General features: G+C 54.3%; 1 protein-coding gene across 1 annotated transcript in view; it reads left to right on the top strand.

Moving 5' to 3' along the window:
* Positions 1-22,426, top strand: part of LOC118936273 (neuronal acetylcholine receptor subunit alpha-9-I) — a 34,500-nt gene extending 12,074 nt beyond the window's left edge. The window contains exons 6-9 of the mRNA XM_090211784.1: positions 4,481-4,615; positions 5,895-6,010; positions 19,997-20,548; positions 21,826-22,426. Of these exons, the coding sequence (XP_090067910.1) occupies positions 4,481-4,615; positions 5,895-6,010; positions 19,997-20,548; positions 21,826-21,996 (974 nt within the window). The 3' untranslated portion in view covers positions 21,997-22,426. The remainder of the gene's footprint in view (positions 1-4,480; positions 4,616-5,894; positions 6,011-19,996; positions 20,549-21,825) is intronic.
* Positions 22,427-22,882: the final 456 nt, after the last annotated feature.

The raw sequence follows: 22,882 nt of genomic DNA, 5'->3' as shown, positions 1-22,882 counted from the left end.
CATCATCATTATTAATATTCCTAGGTACTGGTATCACCAGCATCATCATTATTAACATTATTATTGTTGTTATTAATATTCCTAGGTACTGGTTTCACCAGCATCATCATTATTAATATTCCTAGGTACTGGTATCACCAGCATCATCATTATTAACATTATTATTGTTGTTATTAATATTCCTAGGTACTGGTATCACCAGCATCATCATTATTAACATTATTATTGTTGTTATTAATATTCCTAGGTACTGGTATCACCAGCATCATCATTATTAATATTCCTAGGTACTGGTATCACTAGCACCATCATTATTAACATTATTATTGTTGTTATTAATATTCCTAGGTACTGGTATCACCAGCATCATCATTATTAACATTATTATTGTTGTTAATAATATTCCTAGGTACTGGTATCACCAGCATCATCATTATTAACATTATTATTGTTGTTATTAATATTCCTAGGTACTGGTATCACCAGCATCATCATTATTAATATTCCTAGGTACTGGTATCACCAGCATCATCATTATTAATATTCCTAGGTACTGGTTTCACCAGCATCATCATTATTAATATTCCTAGGTACTGGTATCACCAGCATCATCATTATTAATATTCCTAGGTACTGGTTTCACCAGCATCATCATTATTAATATTCCTAGGTACTGGTTTCACCAGCATCATCATTATTAATATTCCTAGGTAATGGTATCACCAGCATCATCTTTATTAATATTCCTAGGTACTGGTATCACCAGCATCATCATTAATATTATTATTATTGTTGTTATTAATATTCCTAGGTACTGGTATCACCAGCATCATCATTAATATTATTATTATTGTTGTTATTAATATTCCTAGGTACTGGTATCACCAGCATCATCATTATTAACATTATTATTGTTGTTAATAATATTCCTAGGTACTGGTATCACCAGCATAATCATTATTAACATTATTATTATTGTTGTTATTAATATTCCTAGGTACTGGTATCACCAGCATCATCATTATTAATATTATTATTATTGTTGTTATTAATATTCCTAGGTACTGGTATCACCAGCATCATCATTATTAATATTATTATTATTGTTGTTATTAATATTCCTAGGTACTGGTATCACCAGCATCATCATTATTAATATTATTATTATTGTTGTTATTAATATTCCTAGGTACTGGTATCACCAGCATCATCATTATTAACATTATTATTGTTGTTAATAATATTCCTAGGTACTGGTATCACCAGCATCATCATTATTAACATTATTATTATTGTTGTTATTAATATTCCTAGGTACTGGTATCACCAGCATCATCATTATTAATATTATTATTATTGTTGTTATTAATATTCCTAGGTACTGGTATCACCAGCATCATCATTATTAACATTATTATTGTTGTTAATAATATTCCTAGGTACTGGTATCACCAGCATCATCATTATTAACATTATTATTATTGTTGTTATTAATATTCCTAGGTACTGGTATCACCAGCATCATCATTATTAATATTATTATTGTTGTTATTAATATTATTGTTGTTATTAATATTCCCAGGTACTGGTATCACCAGCATCATCAGTATTAACATTCCTAGGTACTGGTATCACCAGCATCATCATTATTAATATTATTATTGTTGTTATTAATATTATTGTTGTTATTATTATTATTATTATTATTATTATTATTGTTGTTATTATTATTATCACTATTATTATTATTGTTATTGTTATTGTTATTATTATTATTATTATTATTGTTGTTATTATTATTATTACTGTTATTGTTATTGTTGTTGTTATTATTATTATTATTATTATTGTTATTATTGTTGTTGTTATTATTATTATTATTATTATTGTTGTTGTTGTTATTATTATTATTATTATTATTGTTATTATTGTTGTTGTTACTATTATTATTATTATTACTGTTATTGTTATTGTTGTTGTTACTATTATTATTATTATTACTGTTATTGTTATTGTTGTTGTTATTATTAATATTATTATTATTATTATTGTTATTATTGTTGTTGTTATTATTATTATTGTTACTGTTATTGTTATTGTTGTTGTTATTATTATTATTATTATTATTATTATTATTGTTGTTGTTATTATTAATATCATTATTATTATTATTGTTGTTGTTGTTATTATTAATATTATTATTATTATTATTATTGTTATTATTGTTATTGATGTTATTATTTATATTATTGTTATTATTGTCATTGTTATTATTATTATTATTGTTGTCATTATTGTTTCTTATTGTTATTATTATTGTTATTATTAGTGTTTGTATTATTAATAGTATTACTAGGAATAGTTATATTGGTATTAGTAGTAGTATAAAGCAGGCTTTGGGACGGTAGACCCCTCTATCCATCTCTATGGTACATTCATGATGCTACAGCAGGCTTTGGGGCGATAGACCCCTCTATCCATCTCTATGGTACATTCATGTTGCTACAGCAGGCTTTGGGGCGGTAGACCCCTCTATCCATCTCTATGGTACATTCATGTTGCTACAGCAGGCTTTGGGGCGGTAGACCCCTCTATCCATCTCTATGGTACATTCATGATGCTAAAGCAGGCTTTGGGGCGGTAGACCCCTGTATCCATCTCTATGGTACATTCATGTTGGTACAGCAGGCTTTGGGGCGGTAGACCCCTCTATCCATCTCTATGGTACATTCATGTTGCTACAGCAGGCTTTGGGGCGATAGACCCCTCTATCCATCTCTATGGTACATTCATGTTGCTACAGCAGGCTTTGGGGCGATAGACCCCTCTATCCATCTCTATGGTACATTCATGTTGCTACAGCAGGCTTTGGGGCGATAGACCCCTCTATCCATCTCTATGGTACATTCATGTTGCTACAGCAGGCTTTGGGGCGATAGACCCCTCTATCCATCTCTATGGTACATTCATGTTGCTACAGCAGGCTTTGGGGCGGTAGACCCCTCTATCCATCTCTATGGTACATTCATGTTGCTACAGCAGGCTTTGGGGCGGTAGACCCCTCTATCCATCTCTATGGTACGTTCATGTTGCTACAGCAGGCTTTGGGGCGGTAGACCCCTCTATCCATCTCTATGGTACATTCATGATTCTACAGCAGGCTTTGGGGCGATAGACCCCTCTATCCATCTCTATGGTACATTCATGTTGCTACAGCAGGCTTTGGGGCGGTAGACCCCTCTATCCATCTCTATGGTACGTTCATGTTGCTACAGCAGGCTTTGGGGCGGTAGACCCCTCTATCCATCTCTATGGTACATTCATGATTCTACAGCAGGCTTTGGGGCGGTAGACCCCTCTATCCATCTCTATGGTACATTCATGTTGCTACAGCAGGCTTTGGGGCGGTAGACCCCTCTATCCATCTCTATGGTACATTCATGTTGCTACAGCAGGCTTTGGGGCGGTAGACCCCTCTATCCATCTCTATGGTACATTCATGATGCTAAAGCAGGCTTTGGGGCGGTAGACCCCTCTATCCATCTCTATGGTACATTCATGTTGCTACAGCAGGCTTTGGGGCGGTAGACCCCTCTATCCATCTCTATGGTACATTCATGTTGCTACAGCAGGCTTTGGGGCGGTAGACCCCTCTATCCATCTCTATGGTACATTCATGTTGCTACAGCAGGCTTTGGGACTATTAGACCCCTCTATCCATCTCTATAGTTCATGTTGCTATAGCAGGCTTTGGGGCGGTAGACCCCTCTATCCATCTCTATGGTACATTCATGATTCTACAGCAGGCTTTGGGGCGGTAGACCCCTCTATCCATCTCTATGGTACATTCATGTTGCTACAGCAGGCTTTGGGGCGATAGACCCCTCTATCCATCTCTATGGTACATTCATGTTGCTACAGCAGGCTTTGGGGCGGTAGACCCCTCTATCCATCTCTATGGTACATTCATGATGCTAAAGCAGGCTTTGGGGCGGTAGACCCCTCTATCCATCTCTATGGTACATTCATGTTGCTACAGCAGGCTTTGGGGCGGTAGACCCCTCTATCCATCTCTATGGTACATTCATGTTGCTACAGCAGGCTTTGGGGCGGTAGACCCCTCTATCCATCTCTATGGTACATTCATGTTGCTACAGCAGGCTTTGGGACTATTAGACCCCTCTATCCATCTCTATAGTTCATGTTGCTACAGCAGGCTTTGGGGCGGTAGACCCCTCTATCCATCTCTATGGTACATTCATGTTGCTATAGCAGGCTTTGGGACTATTAGACCCCTCTATCCATCTCTATGGTACGTTCATGTTGCCGTTGAGAGGAGATGCAGGATTCTGTGGTGACTGTTGTTTCTTCTGTTCTAGCTCATCTGGGTTTGTGGTTGTATTGTATTGTTTATTGTTGTTGTTTACATTGTACCGTTGGTCATATTATTTAATGCTGTTGTTTGTTTGTGTTGTTCTAGCCCCCCTGGGTTTCTACCTGCCCGCTGACTCAGGAGAGAAGGTTTCTCTGGGCGTGACAGTTCTACTGGCCCTCACTGTCTTCCAACTAATGGTGGCAGAGAGCATGCCTCCCTCAGAGAGTGTTCCCTATATAGGTGATAATATGATGCCTCCCTCAGAGAGTGTTCCCTATATAGGTGATAATATGATGCCTCCATCAGAGAGTGTTCCCTATATAAGTGATAATATGATGCCTCAGAGAGTGTTCCCTATATAGGTGATAATATGATGCCTCCCTCTGAGAGTGTTCCCTATATAGGTGATAATATGATGCCTCCCTCAGAGAGTGTTCCCTATATAAGTGATAATATGATGCCTCAGAGAGTGTTCCCTATATAGGTGATAATATGATGCCTCCCTCAGAGAGTGTTCCCTATATAAGTGATAATATGATGCCTCAGAGAGTGTTCCCTATATAGGTGATAATATGATGCCTCCCTCAGAGAGTGTTCCCTATATAGGTGATAATATGACGCCTCCCTCAGAGAGTGTTCCCTATATAGGTGATAATATCATGCCTCCCTCAGAGAGTGTTCCCTATATAGGTGATAAAATGATGCCTCCCTCTGAGAGTGTTCCCTATATAGATGATAATATGATGCCTCCCTCTGAGAGTGTTCCCTATATAGGTGATAATATGATGTCTCCCTCAGAGAGTGTTCCCTATATAGGTGATAATATGATGTCTCCCTCAGAGAGTGTTCCCTATATAGGTGATAATATGATGTCTCCCTCAGAGAGTGTTCCCTATATAGGTGATAATATCATGCCTCCCTCTGAGAGTGTTCCCTATATGGGTGATAATATGATGCCTCAGAGAGTGTTCCTATTATAGGTGATAATATGATGCCTCCCTCAGAGTGTTCCCTATATAGGTGATAATATGATGCCTCCCTCTGAGAGTGTTCCCTATATAGGTGATAATATGATGCCTCAGAGAGTGTTCCCTATATAGGTGATAATATGATGCCTCCCTCTGAGAGTGTTCCCTATATAGGTGATAATATGATGCCTCCCTCAGAGAGTGTTCCCTAAATAGGTGATAACATGACGCCTCCCTCTGAGAGTGTTCCCTATATAGGTGATAATATGATGCCTCTCTCAGAGTGTTCCCTATATAGGTGATAGTATGATTCCTCCCTCTGAGAGTGTTCCCTATATAGGTGATAATATGATGCCTCAGAGAGTGTTCCCTATATAGGTGATAATATGATGCCTCCCTCAGAGAGTGTTCCCTATATAGGTGATAATATGATGCCTCCATCAGAGAGTGTTCCCTATATAGGTGATAATATGATGCCTCAGAGAGTATACTAACTGTGTGTGTGTGTGTGTGTGTGTGTGTGTGTGTGTGTGTGTGTGTGTGTGTTCCAGGGAAGTACTACATAGCGACGATGACGATGATCACGGCCTCGACATCTCTGACCATCTTCATCATGAACATCCATTTCTGTGGTGCAGAGGCCAAACCTGTTCCTCACTGGGCCAAGGTAGGGCCAAGCCTGTTCCTCACTGGGCCAAGGTAGGGCCAAGCCTGTTCCTCACTGGGCCAAGGTAGGGCCAAGCCTGTTCCTCACTGGGCCAAGGTAGGGCCAAGCCTGTTCCTCACTGGGCCAAGGTAGGGCCAAGCCTGTTCCTCAATGGGCCAAGGTAGGCCAAGCCTGTTCCTCACTGGGCCAAGGTAGGGCCAAGCCTGTTCCTCACTGGGCAAAGGTAGGGTCAAGCCTGTTCCTCACTGGGCCAAGGTAGGGCCAAACCTGTTCCTCATTGGGCCAAGGTAGGGCCAAGCCTGTTCCTCACTGGGCCAAGGTAGGCCAAGCCTGTTCCTCACTGGGCCAAGGTAGGCCAAGCCTGTTCCTCACTGGGCCAAGGTAGGCCAAGCCTGTTCCTCACTGGGCCAAGGTAGGGCCAAGCCTGTTCCTCACTGGGCCAAGGTAGGGCCAAGCCTGTTCCTCACTGGGCCAAGGTAGGGCCAAGCCTGTTCCTCACTGGGCCAAGGTAGGGTCAAGCCTGTTCCTCACTGGGCCAAGGTAGGGCCAAGCCTGTTCCTCACTGGGCCAAGGTAGGGTCAAGCCTGTTCCTCACTGGGCCAAGGTAGGGCCAAGCCTGTTCCTCACCGGGCCAAGGTAGGGTCAAGCCTGTTCCTCACCGGGCCAAGGTAGGGTCAAGCCTGTTCCTCACTGGGCCAAGGTAGGGCCAAGCCTGTTCCTCACTGGGCCAAGGTAGGCCAAGCCTGTTCCTCACCGGGCCAAGGTAGGGTCAAGCCTGTTCCTCACTGGGCCAAGGTAGGGCCAAGCCTGTTCCTCACTGGGCCAAGGTAGGCCAAGCCTGTTCCTCACTGGGCCAAGGTAGGGTCAAGCCTGTTCCTCACTGGGCCAAGGTAGGGCCAAGCCTGTTCCTCACTGGGCCAAGGTAGGGTCAAGCCTGTTCCTCACTGGGCCAAGGTAGGGCCAAGCCTGTTCCTCACCGGGCCAAGGTAGGGTCAAGCCTGTTCCTCACCGGGCCAAGGTAGGGTCAAGCCTGTTCCTCACTGGGCCAAGGTAGGGCCAAGCCTGTTCCTCACTGGGCCAAGGTAGGCCAAGCCTGTTCCTCACCGGGCCAAGGTAGGGTCAAGCCTGTTCCTCACTGGGCCAAGGTAGGGCCAAGCCTGTTCCTCACTGGGCCAAGGTAGGGCCAAGCCTGTTCCTCACTGGGCCAAGGTAGGGCCAAGCCTGTTCCTCACTGGGCCAAGGTAGGGTCAAGCCTGTTCCTCACTGGGGCAAGGTAGGGCCAAGCCTGTTCCTCACTGGGCCAAGGTAGACCAAGCCTGTTCCTCACTGGGCCAAGGTAGGGCCAAGCCTGTTCCTCACTGGGCCAAGGTAGGGCCAAGCCTGTTCCTCACTGGGCCAAGGTAGGGCCAAGCCTGTTCATCACTGGGCCAAGGTGGGCCAAACCTGTTCCTCACTGGGCCAAGGTAGGCCAAGCCTGTTCCTCAATGGGCCAAGGTAGGCCAAGCCTGTTCCTCACTCGGCCAAGGTGGGCCAAGCCTGTTCCTCACTGGGCCAAGGTAGGGCCAAGCCTGTTCCTCACTGGGCCAAGGTGGGCCAAACCTGTTCCTCACTGGGCCAAGGTAGGCCAAGCCTGTTCCTCACTGGGCCAAGGTAGGCCAAGCCTGTTCCTCACTGGGCCAAGGTAGGGCCAAGCCTGTTCCTCACTGGGCCAAGGTAGGGCCAAGCCTGTTCCTCACTGGGCCAAGGTGGGCCAAACCTGTTCCTCACTGGGCCAAGGTAGGCCAAGCCTGTTCCTCAATGGGCCAAGGTAGGCCAAGCCTGTTCCTCGCTGGGCCAAGGTAGGCCAAGCCTGTTCCTCACCGGGCCAAGGTAGGGCCAAGCCTGTTCCTCACTGGGCCAAGGTAGGGTCAAGCCTGTTCCTCACTGGGCCAAGGTAGGGCCAAGCCTGTTCCTCACTGGGCCAAGGTAGGGCCAAGCCTGTTCCTCACTGGGCCAAGGTAGGGCCAACCTTTTCCTCACTGAGCCAAGGTAGGCCAAGCCTGTTCCTCACTGGGCCAAGGTAGGGCTAAGCCTGTTCCTCACTGGGCCAAGGTAGGGTCAAGCCTGTTCCTCACTGGGCCAAGGTAGGGCCAAGCCTGTTCCTCACTGGGCCAAGGTAGGGCCAAGCCTGTTCCTCACTGGGCCAAGGAAGAGTCAAGCCTGTTCCTCACTGGGCCAAGGTAGGGTCAAGCCTGTTCCTCACTGGGCCAAGGTAGGGCCAAGCCTGTTCCTGACTGGGCCAAGGTAGGGCCAAGCCTGTTCCTCACTGGGCCAAGGTAGGCCAAGTCTGTTCCTCACCGGGCCAAGGTAGGGCCAAGCCTGTTCCTCTCTGGGCCAAGGTAGGGCCAAGCCTGTTCCTCACTGGGCCAAGGTAGGGTCAAGCCTGTTCCTCACTGGGCCAAGGTAGGGCCAAGCCTGTTCCTCACTGGGCCAAGGTAGGGTCAAGCCTGTTCCTCACTGGGGCAAGGTAGGGCCAAGCCTGTTCCTCACTGGGCCAAGGTAGACCAAGCCTGTTCCTCACTGGGCCAAGGTAGGGCCAAGCCTGTTCCTCACTGGGCCAAGGTAGGGCCAAGCCTGTTCCTCACTGGGCCAAGGTAGGGCCAAGCCTGTTCCTCACTGGGCCAAGGTGGGCCAAACCTGTTCCTCACTGGGCCAAGGTAGGCCAAGCCTGTTCCTCAATGGGCCAAGGTAGGCCAAGCCTGTTCCTCACTCGGCCAAGGTGGGCCAAGCCTGTTCCTCACTGGGCCAAGGTAGGGCCAAGCCTGTTCCTCACTGGGCCAAGGTGGGCCAAACCTGTTCCTCACTGGGCCAAGGTAGGCCAAGCCTGTTCCTCACTGGGCCAAGGTAGGCCAAGCCTGTTCCTCACTGGGCCAAGGTAGGGCCAAGCCTGTTCCTCACTGGGCCAAGGTAGGGCCAAGCCTGTTCCTCACTGGGCCAAGGTGGGCCAAACCTGTTCCTCACTGGGCCAAGGTAGGCCAAGCCTGTTCCTCAATGGGCCAAGGTAGGCCAAGCCTGTTCCTCGCTGGGCCAAGGTAGGCCAAGCCTGTTCCTCACCGGGCCAAGGTAGGGCCAAGCCTGTTCCTCACTGGGCCAAGGTAGGGTCAAGCCTGTTCCTCACTGGGCCAAGGTAGGGCCAAGCCTGTTCCTCACTGGGCCAAGGTAGGGCCAAGCCTGTTCCTCACTGGGCCAAGGTAGGGCCAACCTTTTCCTCACTGAGCCAAGGTAGGCCAAGCCTGTTCCTCACTGGGCCAAGGTAGGGCTAAGCCTGTTCCTCACTGGGCCAAGGTAGGGTCAAGCCTGTTCCTCACTGGGCCAAGGTAGGGCCAAGCCTGTTCCTCACTGGGCCAAGGTAGGGCCAAGCCTGTTCCTCACTGGGCCAAGGAAGAGTCAAGCCTGTTCCTCACTGGGCCAAGGTAGGGTCAAGCCTGTTCCTCACTGGGCCAAGGTAGGGCCAAGCCTGTTCCTGACTGGGCCAAGGTAGGGCCAAGCCTGTTCCTCACTGGGCCAAGGTAGGCCAAGTCTGTTCCTCACCGGGCCAAGGTAGGGCCAAGCCTGTTCCTCTCTGGGCCAAGGTAGGGCCAAGCCTGTTCCTCACTGGGCCAAGGTAGGGCCAAGCCTGTTCCTCACTGGGCCAAGGTAGGGCCAAGCCTGTTCCTCACTGGGCCAAGGTAGGGCCAAGCCTGTTCCTCACTGGGCCAAGGAAGGGTCAAGCCTGTTCCTCACTGGGCCAAGGTAGGGCCAAGCCTGTTCCTCACTGGGCCAAGGTAGGGCCAAGCCTGTTCCTCACTGGGCCAAGGTAGGGCCAAGCCTTTTCCTCAATGGGCCAAGGTAGGGCCAAGCCTGTTCCTCACTGGGCCAAGGTAGGGCCAAGCCTGTTCCTCACTGGGCCAAGGTAGGGTCAAGCCTGTTCCTCACTGGGCCAAGGTAGGGCCAAGCCTGTTCCTCACTGGGCCAAGGTAGGGCCAAGCCTGTTCCTCACTGGGCCAAGGTAGGGCCAAGCCTGTTCCTCACTGGGCCAAGGTAGGGCCAAGCCTGTTCCTCACTGGGCCAAGGTAGGGCCAAGCCTGTTCCTCACTGGGCCAAGGTAGGGCCAAGCCTGTTCCTCACTGGGCCAAGGTAGGGCCAAGCCTGTTCCTCACTGGGCCAAGGTAGGGCCAAGCCTGTTCCTTACTGGGCCAAGGTAGGGCCAAGCCTGTTCCTCACTGGGCCAAGGTAGGGTCAAGCCTGTTCCTCACTGGGCCAAGGTAGGGTCAAGCCTGTTCCTCACTGGGCCAAGGTAGGGCCAAGCCTGTTCCTCACTGGGCCAAGGTAGGCCAAGCCTGTTCCTCAATGGGCCAAGGTAGGCCAAGCCTGTTCCTCACTCGGCCAAGGTGGGCCAAGCCTGTTCCTCACTGGGCCAAGGTAGGGCCAAGCCTGTTCCTCACTGGGCCAAGGTGGGCCAAACCTGTTCCTCACTGGGCCAAGGTAGGCCAAGCCTGTTCCTCACTGGGCCAAGGTAGGCCAAGCCTGTTCCTCACTGGGCCAAGGTAGGGCCAAGCCTGTTCCTCACTGGGCCAAGGTAGGGCCAAGCCTGTTCCTCACTGGGCCAAGGTGGGCCAAACCTGTTCCTCACTGGGCCAAGGTAGGCCAAGCCTGTTCCTCAATGGGCCAAAGTAGGCCAAGCCTGTTCCTCGCTGGGCCAAGGTAGGCCAAGCCTGTTCCTCACCGGGCCAAGGTAGGGCCAAGCCTGTTCCTCACTGGGCCAAGGTAGGGTCAAGCCTGTTCCTCACTGGGCCAAGGTAGGGCCAAGCCTGTTCCTCACTGGGCCAAGGTAGGGCCAAGCCTGTTCCTCACTGGGCCAAGGTAGGGCCAACCTTTTCCTCACTGAGCCAAGGTAGGCCAAGCCTGTTCCTCACTGGGCCAAGGTAGGGCTAAGCCTGTTCCTCACTGGGCCAAGGTAGGGTCAAGCCTGTTCCTCACTGGGCCAAGGTAGGGTCAAGCCTGTTCCTCACTGGGCCAAGGTAGGGTCAAGCCTGTTCCTCACTGGGCCAAGGTAGGGCCAAGCCTGTTCCTCACTGGGCCAAGGTAGGCCAAGCCTGTTCCTCAATGGGCCAAGGTAGGCCAAGCCTGTTCCTCACTCGGCCAAGGTGGGCCAAGCCTGTTCCTCACTGGGCCAAGGTAGGGCCAAGCCTGTTCCTCACTGGGCCAAGGTAGGGCCAAGCCTGTTCCTCACTGGGCCAAGGTAGGGCCAAGCCTGTTCCTCACTGGGCCAAGGAAGGGTCAAGCCTGTTCCTCACTGGGCCAAGGTAGGGCCAAGCCTGTTCCTCACTGGGCCAAGGTAGGGCCAAGCCTGTTCCTCACTGGGCCAAGGTAGGGCCAAGCCTTTTCCTCAATGGGCCAAGGTAGGGCCAAGCCTGTTCCTCACTGGGCCAAGGTAGGGCCAAGCCTGTTCCTCACTGGGCCAAGGTAGGGTCAAGCCTGTTCCTCACTGGGCCAAGGTAGGGCCAAGCCTGTTCCTCACTGGGCCAAGGTAGGGCCAAGCCTGTTCCTCACTGGGCCAAGGTAGGGCCAAGCCTGTTCCTCACTGGGCCAAGGTAGGGCCAAGCCTGTTCCTCACTGGGCCAAGGTAGGGCCAAGCCTGTTCCTCACTGGGCCAAGGTAGGGCCAAGCCTGTTCCTCACTGGGCCAAGGTAGGGCCAAGCCTGTTCCTCACTGGGCCAAGGTGGGCCAAACCTGTTCCTCACTGGGCCAAGGTAGGCCAAGCCTGTTCCTCAATGGGCCAAGGTAGGCCAAGCCTGTTCCTCACTCGGCCAAGGTGGGCCAAGCCTGTTCCTCACTGGGCCAAGGTAGGGCCAAGCCTGTTCCTCACTGGGCCAAGGTGGGCCAAACCTGTTCCTCACTGGGCCAAGGTAGGCCAAGCCTGTTCCTCACTGGGCCAAGGTAGGCCAAGCCTGTTCCTCACTGGGCCAAGGTAGGGCCAAGCCTGTTCCTCACTGGGCCAAGGTAGGGCCAAGCCTGTTCCTCACTGGGCCAAGGTGGGCCAAACCTGTTCCTCACTGGGCCAAGGTAGGCCAAGCCTGTTCCTCAATGGGCCAAGGTAGGCCAAGCCTGTTCCTCGCTGGGCCAAGGTAGGCCAAGCCTGTTCCTCACCGGGCCAAGGTAGGGCCAAGCCTGTTCCTCACTGGGCCAAGGTAGGGTCAAGCCTGTTCCTCACTGGGCCAAGGTAGGGCCAAGCCTGTTCCTCACTGGGCCAAGGTAGGGCCAAGCCTGTTCCTCACTGGGCCAAGGTAGGGCCAACCTTTTCCTCACTGAGCCAAGGTAGGCCAAGCCTGTTCCTCACTGGGCCAAGGTAGGGCTAAGCCTGTTCCTCACTGGGCCAAGGTAGGGTCAAGCCTGTTCCTCACTGGGCCAAGGTAGGGCCAAGCCTGTTCCTCACTGGGCCAAGGTAGGGCCAAGCCTGTTCCTCACTGGGCCAAGGAAGAGTCAAGCCTGTTCCTCACTGGGCCAAGGTAGGGTCAAGCCTGTTCCTCACTGGGCCAAGGTAGGGCCAAGCCTGTTCCTGACTGGGCCAAGGTAGGGCCAAGCCTGTTCCTCACTGGGCCAAGGTAGGCCAAGTCTGTTCCTCACCGGGCCAAGGTAGGGCCAAGCCTGTTCCTCTCTGGGCCAAGGTAGGGCCAAGCCTGTTCCTCACTGGGCCAAGGTAGGGCCAAGCCTGTTCCTCACTGGGCCAAGGTAGGGCCAAGCCTGTTCCTCACTGGGCCAAGGTAGGGCCAAGCCTGTTCCTCACTGGGCCAAGGAAGGGTCAAGCCTGTTCCTCACTGGGCCAAGGTAGGGCCAAGCCTGTTCCTCACTGGGCCAAGGTAGGGCCAAGCCTGTTCCTCACTGGGCCAAGGTAGGGCCAAGCCTTTTCCTCAATGGGCCAAGGTAGGGCCAAGCCTGTTCCTCACTGGGCCAAGGTAGGGCCAAGCCTGTTCCTCACTGGGCCAAGGTAGGGCCAAGCCTGTTCCTCACTGGGCCAAGGTAGGGCCAAGCCTGTTCCTCACTGGGCCAAGGTAGGGCCAAGCCTGTTCCTCACTGGGCCAAGGTAGGGCCAAGCCTGTTCCTCACTGGGCCAAGGTAGGGCCAAGCCTGTTCCTCACAGGGCCAAGGTAGGGCCAAGCCTGTTCCTCACTGGGCCAAGGTAGGGCCAAGCCTGTTCCTCACTGGGCCAAGGTAGGGCCAAGCCTGTTCCTTACTGGGCCAAGGTAGGGCCAAGCCTGTTCCTCACTGGGCCAAGGTAGGGTCAAGCCTGTTCCTCACTGGGCCAAGGTAGGGTCAAGCCTGTTCCTCACTGGGCCAAGGTAGGGCCAAGCCTGTTCCTCACTGGGCCAAGGTAGGCCAAGCCTGTTCCTCAATGGGCCAAGGTAGGCCAAGCCTGTTCCTCACTCGGCCAAGGTGGGCCAAGCCTGTTCCTCACTGGGCCAAGGTAGGGCCAAGCCTGTTCCTCACTGGGCCAAGGTGGGCCAAACCTGTTCCTCACTGGGCCAAGGTAGGCCAAGCCTGTTCCTCACTGGGCCAAGGTAGGCCAAGCCTGTTCCTCACTGGGCCAAGGTAGGGCCAAGCCTGTTCCTCACTGGGCCAAGGTAGGGCCAAGCCTGTTCCTCACTGGGCCAAGGTGGGCCAAACCTGTTCCTCACTGGGCCAAGGTAGGCCAAGCCTGTTCCTCAATGGGCCAAGGTAGGCCAAGCCTGTTCCTCGCTGGGCCAAGGTAGGCCAAGCCTGTTCCTCACCGGGCCAAGGTAGGGCCAAGCCTGTTCCTCACTGGGCCAAGGTAGGGTCAAGCCTGTTCCTCACTGGGCCAAGGTAGGGCCAAGCCTGTTCCTCACTGGGCCAAGGTAGGGCCAAGCCTGTTCCTCACTGGGCCAAGGTAGGGCCAACCTTTTCCTCACTGAGCCAAGGTAGGCCAAGCCTGTTCCTCACTGGGCCAAGGTAGGGCTAAGCCTGTTCCTCACTGGGCCAAGGTAGGGTCAAGCCTGTTCCTCACTGGGCCAAGGTAGGGCCAAGCCTGTTCCTCACTGGGCCAAGGTAGGGCCAAGCCTGTTCCTCACTGGGCCAAGGAAGAGTCAAGCCTGTTCCTCACTGGGCCAAGGTAGGGTCAAGCCTGTTCCTCACTGGGCCAAGGTAGGGCCAAGCCTGTTCCTGACTGGGCCAAGGTAGGGCCAAGCCTGTTCCTCACTGGGCCAAGGTAGGCCAAGTCTGTTCCTCACCGGGCCAAGGTAGGGCCAAGCCTGTTCCTCTCTGGGCCAAGGTAGGGCCAAGCCTGTTCCTCACTGGGCCAAGGTAGGGCCAAGCCTGTTCCTCACTGGGCCAAGGTAGGGCCAAGCCTGTTCCTCACTGGGCCAAGGTAGGGCCAAGCCTGTTCCTCACTGGGCCAAGGAAGGGTCAAGCCTGTTCCTAACTGGGCCAAGGTAGGGCCAAGCCTGTTCCTCACTGGGCCAAGGTAGGGCCAAGCCTGTTCCTCACTGGGCCAAGGTAGGGCCAAGCCTTTTCCTCAATGGGCCAAGGTAGGGCCAAGCCTGTTCCTCACTGGGCCAAGGTAGGGCCAAGCCTGTTCCTCACTGGGCCAAGGTAGGGTCAAGCCTGTTCCTCACTGGGCCAAGGTAGGGCCAAGCCTGTTCCTCACTGGGCCAAGGTAGGGCCAAGCCTGTTCCTCACTGGGCCAAGGTAGGGCCAAGCCTGTTCCTCACTGGGCCAAGGTAGGGCCAAGCCTGTTCCTCACTGGGCCAAGGTAGGGCCAAGCCTGTTCCTCACTGGGCCAAGGTAGGGCCAAGCCTGTTCCTCACTGGGCCAAGGTAGGGCCAAGCCTGTTCCTTACTGGGCCAAGGTAGGGCCAAGCCTGTTCCTCACTGGGCCAAGGTAGGGTCAAGCCTGTTCCTCACTGGGCCAAGGTAGGGTCAAGCCTGTTCCTCACTGGGCCAAGGTAGGGTCAAGCCTGTTCCTCACCGGGCCAAGGTAGGGTCAAGCCTGTTCCTCACTGGGCCAAGGTAGGGCCAAGCCTGTTCCTCACTGGGCCAAGGTAGGGCCAAGCCTGTTCCTCACTGGGCCAAGGTAGGGTCAAGCCTGTTCCTCACCGGGCCAAGGTAGGGTCAAGCCTGTTCCTCACTGGGCCAAGGTAGGGCCAAGCCTGTTCCTCACTGGGCCAAGGTAGGCCAAACCTGTTCCTCACTGGGCCAAGGTAGGGCCAAGCCTGTTCCTCACTGGGCCAAGGTAGGCCAAGCCTGTTCCTCACTGGGCCAAGGTAGGCCAAGCCTGTTCCTCACTGGGCCAAGGTAGGGCCAAGCCTGTTCCTCACTGGGCCAAGGTAGGCCAAGCCTGTTCCTCACTGGGCCAAGGTAGGGCCAAGCCTGTTCCTCACCGGGCCAAGGTAGGGTCAAGCCTGTTCCTCACTGGGCCAAGGTAGGGTCAAGCCTGTTCCTCACTGGGCCAAGGTAGGCCAAGCCTGTTCCTCACTGGGCCAAGGTAGGCCAAGCCTGTTCCTCACTGGGCCAAGGTAGGCCAAGCCTGTTCCTCACTGGGCCAAGGTAGGCCAAGCCTGTTCCTCACTGGGCCAAGGTAGGCCAAGCCTGTTCCTCACTGGGCCAAGGTAGGCCAAGCCTGTTCCTCACTGGGCCAAGGTAGGGCCAAGCCTGTTCCTCACTGGGCCAAGGTAGGGCCAAGCCTGTTCCCACTGGGCCAAGGTAGGCCAAGCCTGTTCCTCACTGGGCCAAGGTAGGCCAAGCCTGTTCCTCACTGGGCCAAGGTAGGGCCAAGCCTGTTCCTCACTGGGCCAAGGTAGGGCCAAGCCTGTTCCCACTGGGCCAAGGTAGGGCCAAGCCTGTTTCTCACTGGGCCAAGGTAGGCCAAGCCTGTTCCTCACTGGGCCAAGGTAGGCCAAGCCTGTTCCTCACTGGGCCAAGGTAGGCCAAGCCTGTTCCTCACTGGGCCAAGGTAGGGTCAAGCCTGTTCCTCACTGGGTCAAGGTAGGGTCAAGCCTGTTCCTCACTGGGCCAAGGTAGGGTCAAGCCTGTTCCTCACCGGGCCAAGGTAGGGTCAAGCCTGTTCCTCACTGGGCCAAGGTAGGGCCAAGCCTGTTCCTCACTGGGCCAAGGTAGGCCAAACCTGTTCCTCACTGGGCCAAGGTAGGCCAAGCCTGTTCCTCACTGGGCCAAGGTAGGCCAAGCCTGTTCCTCACTGGGCCAAGGTAGGCCAAGCCTGTTCCTCACTGGGCCAAGGTAGGCCAAGCCTGTTCCTCACTGGGCCAAGGTAGGCCAAGCCTGTTCCTCACTGGGCCAAGGTAGGGCCAAGCCTGTTCCTCACTGGGCCAAGGTAGGGCCAAGCCTGTTCCCACTGGGCCAAGGTAGGGCCAAGCCTGTTTCTCACTGGGCCAAGGTAGGCCAAGCCTGTTCCTCACTGGGCCAAGGTAGGCCAAGCCTGTTCCTCACTGGGCCAAGGTAGGGTCAAGCCTGTTCCTCACTGGGCCAAGGTAGGGCCAAGCCTGTTCCTCACTGGGCCAAGGTAGGGCCAAGCCTGTTCCTCACTGGGCCAAGGTAGGGCCAAGCCTGTTCCTCACTGGGCCAAGGTAGGGCCAAGCCTGTTCCTCACTGGGCCAAGGTAGGCCAAGCATGTTCCTCAATGGGCCAAGGTAGGGCCAAGCCTGTTCCTCACTGGGCCAAGGTAGGCCAAGCCTGTTCCTCACTGGGCCAAGGTAGGCCAAGCCTGTTCCTCACTGGGCCAAGGTAGGGCCAAGCCTGTTCCTCACTGGGCCAAGGTAGGGCCAAGCCTGTTCCTCACTGGGCCAAGGTAGGGTCAAGCCTGTTCCTCACTGGGTCAAGGTAGGGTCAAGCCTGTTCCTCACTGGGCCAAGGTAGGGTCAAGCCTGTTCCTCACCGGGCCAAGGTAGGGTCAAGCCTGTTCCTCACTGGGCCAAGGTAGGGCCAAGCCTGTTCCTCACTGGGCCAAGGTAGGGCCAAGCCTGTTCCTCACTGGGCCAAGGTAGGGTCAAGCCTGTTCCTCACCGGGCCAAGGTAGGGTCAAGCCTGTTCCTCACTGGGCCAAGGTAGGGCCAAGCCTGTTCCTCACTGGGCCAAGGTAGGCCAAACTTGTTCCTCACTGGGCCAAGGTAGGGCCAAGCCTGTTCCTCACTGGGCCAAGATAGGCCAAGCCTGTTCCTCACTGGGCCAAGGTAGGCCAAGCCTGTTTCTCACTGGGCCAAGGTAGGCCAAGCCTGTTCCTCACTGGGCCAAGGTAGGCCAAGCCTGTTCCTCACTGGGCCAAGGTAGGGTCAAGCCTGTTCCTCACTGGGCCAAGGTAGGGCCAAGCCTGTTCCTCACTGGGCCAAGGTAGGGCCAAGCCTGTTCCTCACTGGGCCAAGGTAGGGCCAAGCCTGTTCCTCACTGGGCCAAGGTAGGGCCAAGCCTGTTCCTCACTGGGCCAAGGTAGGCCAAGCATGTTCCTCAATGGGCCAAGGTAGGGCCAAGCCTGTTCCTCACTGGGCCAAGGTAGGCCAAGCCTGTTCCTCACTGGGCCAAGGTAGGCCAAGCCTGTTCCTCACTGGGCCAAGGTAGGGCCAAGCCTGTTCCTCACTGGGCCAAGGTAGGGCCAAGCCTGTTCCTCACTGGGCCAAGGTAGGGTCAAGCCTGTTCCTCACTGGGTCAAGGTAGGGTCAAGCCTGTTCCTCACTGGGCCAAGGTAAGGTCAAGCCTGTTCCTCACCGGGCCAAGGTAGGGTCAAGCCTGTTCCTCACTGGGCCAAGGTAGGGCCAAGCCTGTTCCTCACTGGGCCAAGGTAGGGCCAAGCCTGTTCCTCACTGGGCCAAGGTAGGGTCAAGCCTGTTCCTCACCGGGCCAAGGTAGGGTCAAGCCTGTTCCTCACTGGGCCAAGGTAGGGCCAAGCCTGTTCCTCACTGGGCCAAGGTAGGCCAAACTTGTTCCTCACTGGGCCAAGGTAGGGCCAAGCCTGTTCCTCACTGGGCCAAGGTAGGCCAAGCCTGTTCCTCACTGGGCCAAGGTAGGCCAAGCCTGTTCCTCACTGGGCCAAGGTAGGGCCAAGCCTGTTCCTCACTGGGCCAAGGTAGGCCAAGCCTGTTCCTCACTGGGCCAAGGTAGGCCAAGCCTGTTCCTCACCGGGCCAAGGTAGGGCCAAGCCTGTTCCTCACTGGGCCAAGGTAGGCCAAGCCTGTTCCTCACTGGGCCAAGGTAGGCCAAGCCTGTTCCTCACTGGGCCAAGGTAGGCCAAGCCTGTTCCTCACTGGGCCAAGGTAGGCCAAGCCTGTTCCTCACTGGGCCAAGGTAGGCCAAGCCTGTTCCTCACTGGGCCAAGGTAGGCCAAGCCTGTTCCTCACTGGGCCAAGGTAGGGCCAAGCCTGTTCCTCACTGGGCCAAGGTAGGCCAAGCCTGTTCCTCACTGGGCCAAGGTAGGGCCAAGCCTGTTCCTCACTGGGCCAAGGTAGGGTCAAGCCTGTTCCTCACTGGGTCAAGGTAGGGTCAAGCCTGTTCCTCACTGGGCCAAGGTAGGCCAAGCCTGTTCCTCACTGGGCCAAGGTAGGCCAAGCCTGTTCCTCACTGGGCCAAGGTAGGGCCAAGCCTGTTCCTCACTGGGCCAAGGTAGGGCCAAGCCTGTTCCCACTGGGCCAAGGTAGGGCCAAGCCTGTTTCTCACTGGGCCAAGGTAGGCCAAGCCTGTTCCTCACTGGGCCAAGGTAGGCCAAGCCTGTTCCTCACTGGGCCAAGGTAGGGTCAAGCCTGTTCCTCACTGGGCCAAGGTAGGGCCAAGCCTGTTCCTCACTGGGCCAAGGTAGGGCCAAGCCTGTTCCTCACTGGGCCAAGGTAGGGCCAAGCCTGTTCCTCACTGGGCCAAGGTAGGGCCAAGCCTGTTCCTCACCGGGCCAAGGTAGGCCAAGCATGTTCCTCAATGGGCCAAGGTAGGGCCAAGCCTGTTCCTCACTGGGCCAAGGTAGGCCAAGCCTGTTCCTCACTGGGCCAAGGTAGGCCAAGCCTGTTCCTCACTGGGCCAAGGTAGGGCCAAGCCTGTTCCTCACCGGGCCAAGGTAGGGCCAAGCCTGTTCCTCACTGGGCCAAGGTAGGGTCAAGCCTGTTCCTCACTGGGTCAAGGTAGGGTCAAGCCTGTTCCTCACTGGGCCAAGGTAGGGTCAAGCCTGTTCCTCACCGGGCCAAGGTAGGGTCAAGCCTGTTCCTCACTGGGCCAAGGTAGGGCCAAGCCTGTTCCTCACTGGGCCAAGGTAGGGCCAAGCCTGTTCCTCACTGGGCCAAGGTAGGGTCAAGCCTGTTCCTCACCGGGCCAAGGTAGGGTCAAGCCTGTTCCTCACTGGGCCAAGGTAGGGCCAAGCCTGTTCCTCACTGGGCCAAGGTAGGCCAAACTTGTTCCTCACTGGGCCAAGGTAGGGCCAAGCCTGTTCCTCACTGGGCCAAGGTAGGCCAAGCCTGTTCCTCACTGGGCCAAGGTAGGCCAAGCCTGTTCCTCACTGGGCCAAGGTAGGGCCAAGCCTGTTCCTCACTGGGCCAAGGTAGGCCAAGCCTGTTCCTCACTGGGCCAAGGTAGGCCAAGCCTGTTCCTCACTGGGCCAAGGTAGGCCAAGCCTGTTCCTCACCGGGCCAAGGTAGGGCCAAGTCTGTTCCTCACTGGGCCAAGGTAGGCCAAGCCTGTTCCTCACTGGGCCAAGGTAGGGCAAAGTCTGGAGCTCTGTGTCACTGTGTGTGTGTGTGTTTACTGTATGTCTCTATCTCTGTGACACTGTGTGTGTGTGTGTGTGTGTGTGTGTGTGTGTGTGTGTGTGTGTGTGTGTGTGTGTGTGTGTGTGTGTGTGTGTGTGTGTGTGTGTGTGTGTGTGTGTGTGTGTGTGTGTGTGTGTGTGTGTGTGTGTGTGTGTGTGTGTGTGTGTGTGTGTGTGTGTGTGTGTGTGTGTGTGTGTGTGTGTGTGTGTTCGTGTTCCCAGGTACTCATCATTGACTACATGTCTAAGATCCTGTTTGTATACGAGGTGGGGGAGAACTGCACTACACCAGAGAGTGAGAGGACACCTCTCTACAGTGAGGAACCAATGTCGGGCAACTCCGCCCTGGCACGGAACCATTACCACGACGACCTCTACCATGACGGCGGCTGTTACCAAGACGACTGCCATCGCCTCGGTCCGTACCAGTACGGCAATGGGCACCTCCAAAACCACCACAGCACCCATCAAAATCACCTCGACAACTGTCGCTACGCTAACGGCGGTCACCGCGACGATCATTACAGTAACCGTAGTAACCAGAACCATCACAGCAACCCGAGCCAGACCTCCAAGGGGGAAGGGGGCGAGGAGAAGAGGGAGCCCCTGAGACATTACCACCACATCGGGAGAGAGGAGCTGGACTATCAGGCACCACCTCCAGGGAACCTCCAGAATGGTGGGCTGAATGAGCCGCTGCCTTACCCCAAGGAGAAGCACCTCAACCCAGCCTCGGCCCCAGCCTGCTCCTGCCCCTGCCCACACCACAAACAGGTGACTAATGCCCACTGCATCACACAGTCAGGATTTATCAAGCTGTGCCTCTCCTCTCTCTCTCTGTCTCTCTCTGTCTCTCTCTCTCTCTGTCTCTCTCTCTCTCTCTCTCTCTCCCTCCCTCCCTCCCTCCCTCCCTCCCTCCCTCCCTCTCTCTCTCTGTCTCTCTCTCTGTCTCTCTCTCTGTCTCGCTCTCTCTCTCTGTCTCTCTCTCTGTCTCTCTCTCTGTCTCGCTCTCTCTCTCTGTCTCTCTCTCTGTCTCTCTCTCTCTCTCTGTCTCTCTTTCTGTCTCTCTCTCTGTCTCTCTCTCACTCTCTGTCTCTCTCTCTGTCTCTCTCTGTCTCTCTCTCTCTCTCTCTCTCTCTCTCTCTCTCTCTCTCTCTCTCTCTCCTCCCCATCCCTCTCTTCTAGGTGGTCTATAAGATCCAATACATTTCAAACTGTTTCTCATCTCTCCTTCCCCATCCCTCTCTCTCCCTCCCTCTCTCCTTCCTCTCCCTCCCCCTCTCCTTCCTCTCCCTCTCTCTCTCTCTCCCTCTCTCTCCCTCCCTCTCTCCTTCCTCTCCCTCCCCCTCTCCTTCCTCTCCCTCTCTCCCTCCCTCTCTCCTTCCTCTCTCCTTCCTCTCGCTCCCTCTCTCCTTCCTCTCCCTCTCTCTCTCCTTCCTCTCCCTCCCTCTCTCTCCCTCTCCCTCCCTCTCTCCTTCCTCTCCTGAACCCTCTCTCTTTCCTCTCCCTCCCTCTCTCATTCCTCTCACCCCTCTCTCCTTCCTCTCACCCCTCTCTCCTTCCTCTCCCTCCCTCTCTCCTTCCTCTCCCTCCCTCTCTCCTTCCTCTCCTGAACTCTCTCCTTCCTCTCCTGAACCCTCTCTCCTTCCTCTCCCTCCCTCTCTCAATCCTCTCACCCCTCTCTCCTTCCTCTCCCTCCCTCTCTCATTCCTCGCCTGAACCCTCTCTCCTTCCTCTCCTGAACCCCCTCCCTCCCTCCCTCCCTCCCTCCCTCCCTCCCTCCCTCCCTCCCTCCCTCCCTCCCTCCCTCCCTCCCTCCCTCCCTCCCTCCCTCTCCCTTCCTATCTCTCTCCTCCCTCCCCCTCCTCCCTCCCTCTCCTCCCTCCCTCTCTTCTAGGTGGTGTATAACATTCAGTACATTGCCAACTGTTTCTCATCTCTCCTCCCTCCCTCTCCTCCCTCCCTCTCTTCTAGGTGGTGTATAACATTCAGTACATCGCCAACTGTTTCTCATCTCTCCTCCATCCTCCTCCTCCCTCCCTCTCCTCTAGGTGGTGTATAACATTCAGTACATCGCCAACTGTTTCCGGGAGCAACGGGCTACGTGTGCTAAAGGGGCGGAGTGGAAGAAGGTTGCCAAGGTGATGGACCGGTTCTTCATGTGGATCTTCTTCATCATGGTCTTCCTCATGAGTATCCTCATCATCGGCAAGGCAACTTGACGGAGGGAGGGAGGGAGGAGAGAGATGGATGGATAGATGGAAATAGGAAGGGAGGGAGGAGAGGAAGAGAAGGAGGGAGGAAGGGAGGAGAGGGATGGATGGATAGAGGGAAAGAGGAAGGGAGGGAGGAGAGGAAGAGAAGGAGGGAGGAAGGGAGGAGGGAGATGGATGGATAGAGGGAGAGAGGAAGGGAGGGAGGAGAGGAAGAGAAGGAGGGAGGAAGGGAGGAGAGAGATGGATGGATAGAGGGAGAGAGGAAGGGAGGGAGGAGAGGAAGAGAAGGAGGGAGGAAGGGAGGAGAGAGATGGATGGATAGAGGGAGAGAGGAAGGGAGGGAGGAGAGGAAGAGAAGGAGGGAGGAAGGGAGGAGAGAGATGGATGGATAGAGGGAGAGAGGAAGGGAGGGAGGAGAGGAAGAGAAGGAGGGAGGAAGGGAGGGAGGAGAGGGAGGGACTAGAGGAAGAGGGGGAGGAGAGGGGGACGGAGGTGAGGAAGAGGGAGGAGAGGAAGAGAGGAAGGTAGGGAGGAGAGGGGGACGGAGGAGAGGAAGAGATGGAGGGACAGAGGAGAGGGGGAAAGAGGCAGGGAAAGAGGTAGAAGAAGGACAGAGAGAGGGAGGGAGGGAGGAGATGGAGGGAGAGGGGGGAGAGGGAGGAGAGGGGGAGAGGGAGTGTGGCAGACTGAGGATAGAAGGACTAGGGAGGGAGAGGGGGAGGAGCCTCAATTCGTCGGGTCATGGACTCTACAAGGTGTTGAAAGCCTTCCACAGGGATGCTGGCCCATGTCGACTCCAACACTTCCCACAGATGTGTCAAGTTGGCTGGATGTCCTTTGGGTGGTGGACCATTCTTGATATACTGTTGAGCTTTAAAAACCCAGCAGCGCT

This window comes from Oncorhynchus mykiss, chromosome 19 (assembly GCF_057628025.1).
Source record: "Oncorhynchus mykiss isolate SJ-2025 chromosome 19, ASM5762802v1, whole genome shotgun sequence".
Taxonomy (NCBI): domain Eukaryota; kingdom Metazoa; phylum Chordata; class Actinopteri; order Salmoniformes; family Salmonidae; genus Oncorhynchus; species Oncorhynchus mykiss.
The sequence above is the reverse complement of the archived record's forward strand: the minus strand, read 5'-3'. Positions and strand labels throughout refer to the sequence as shown.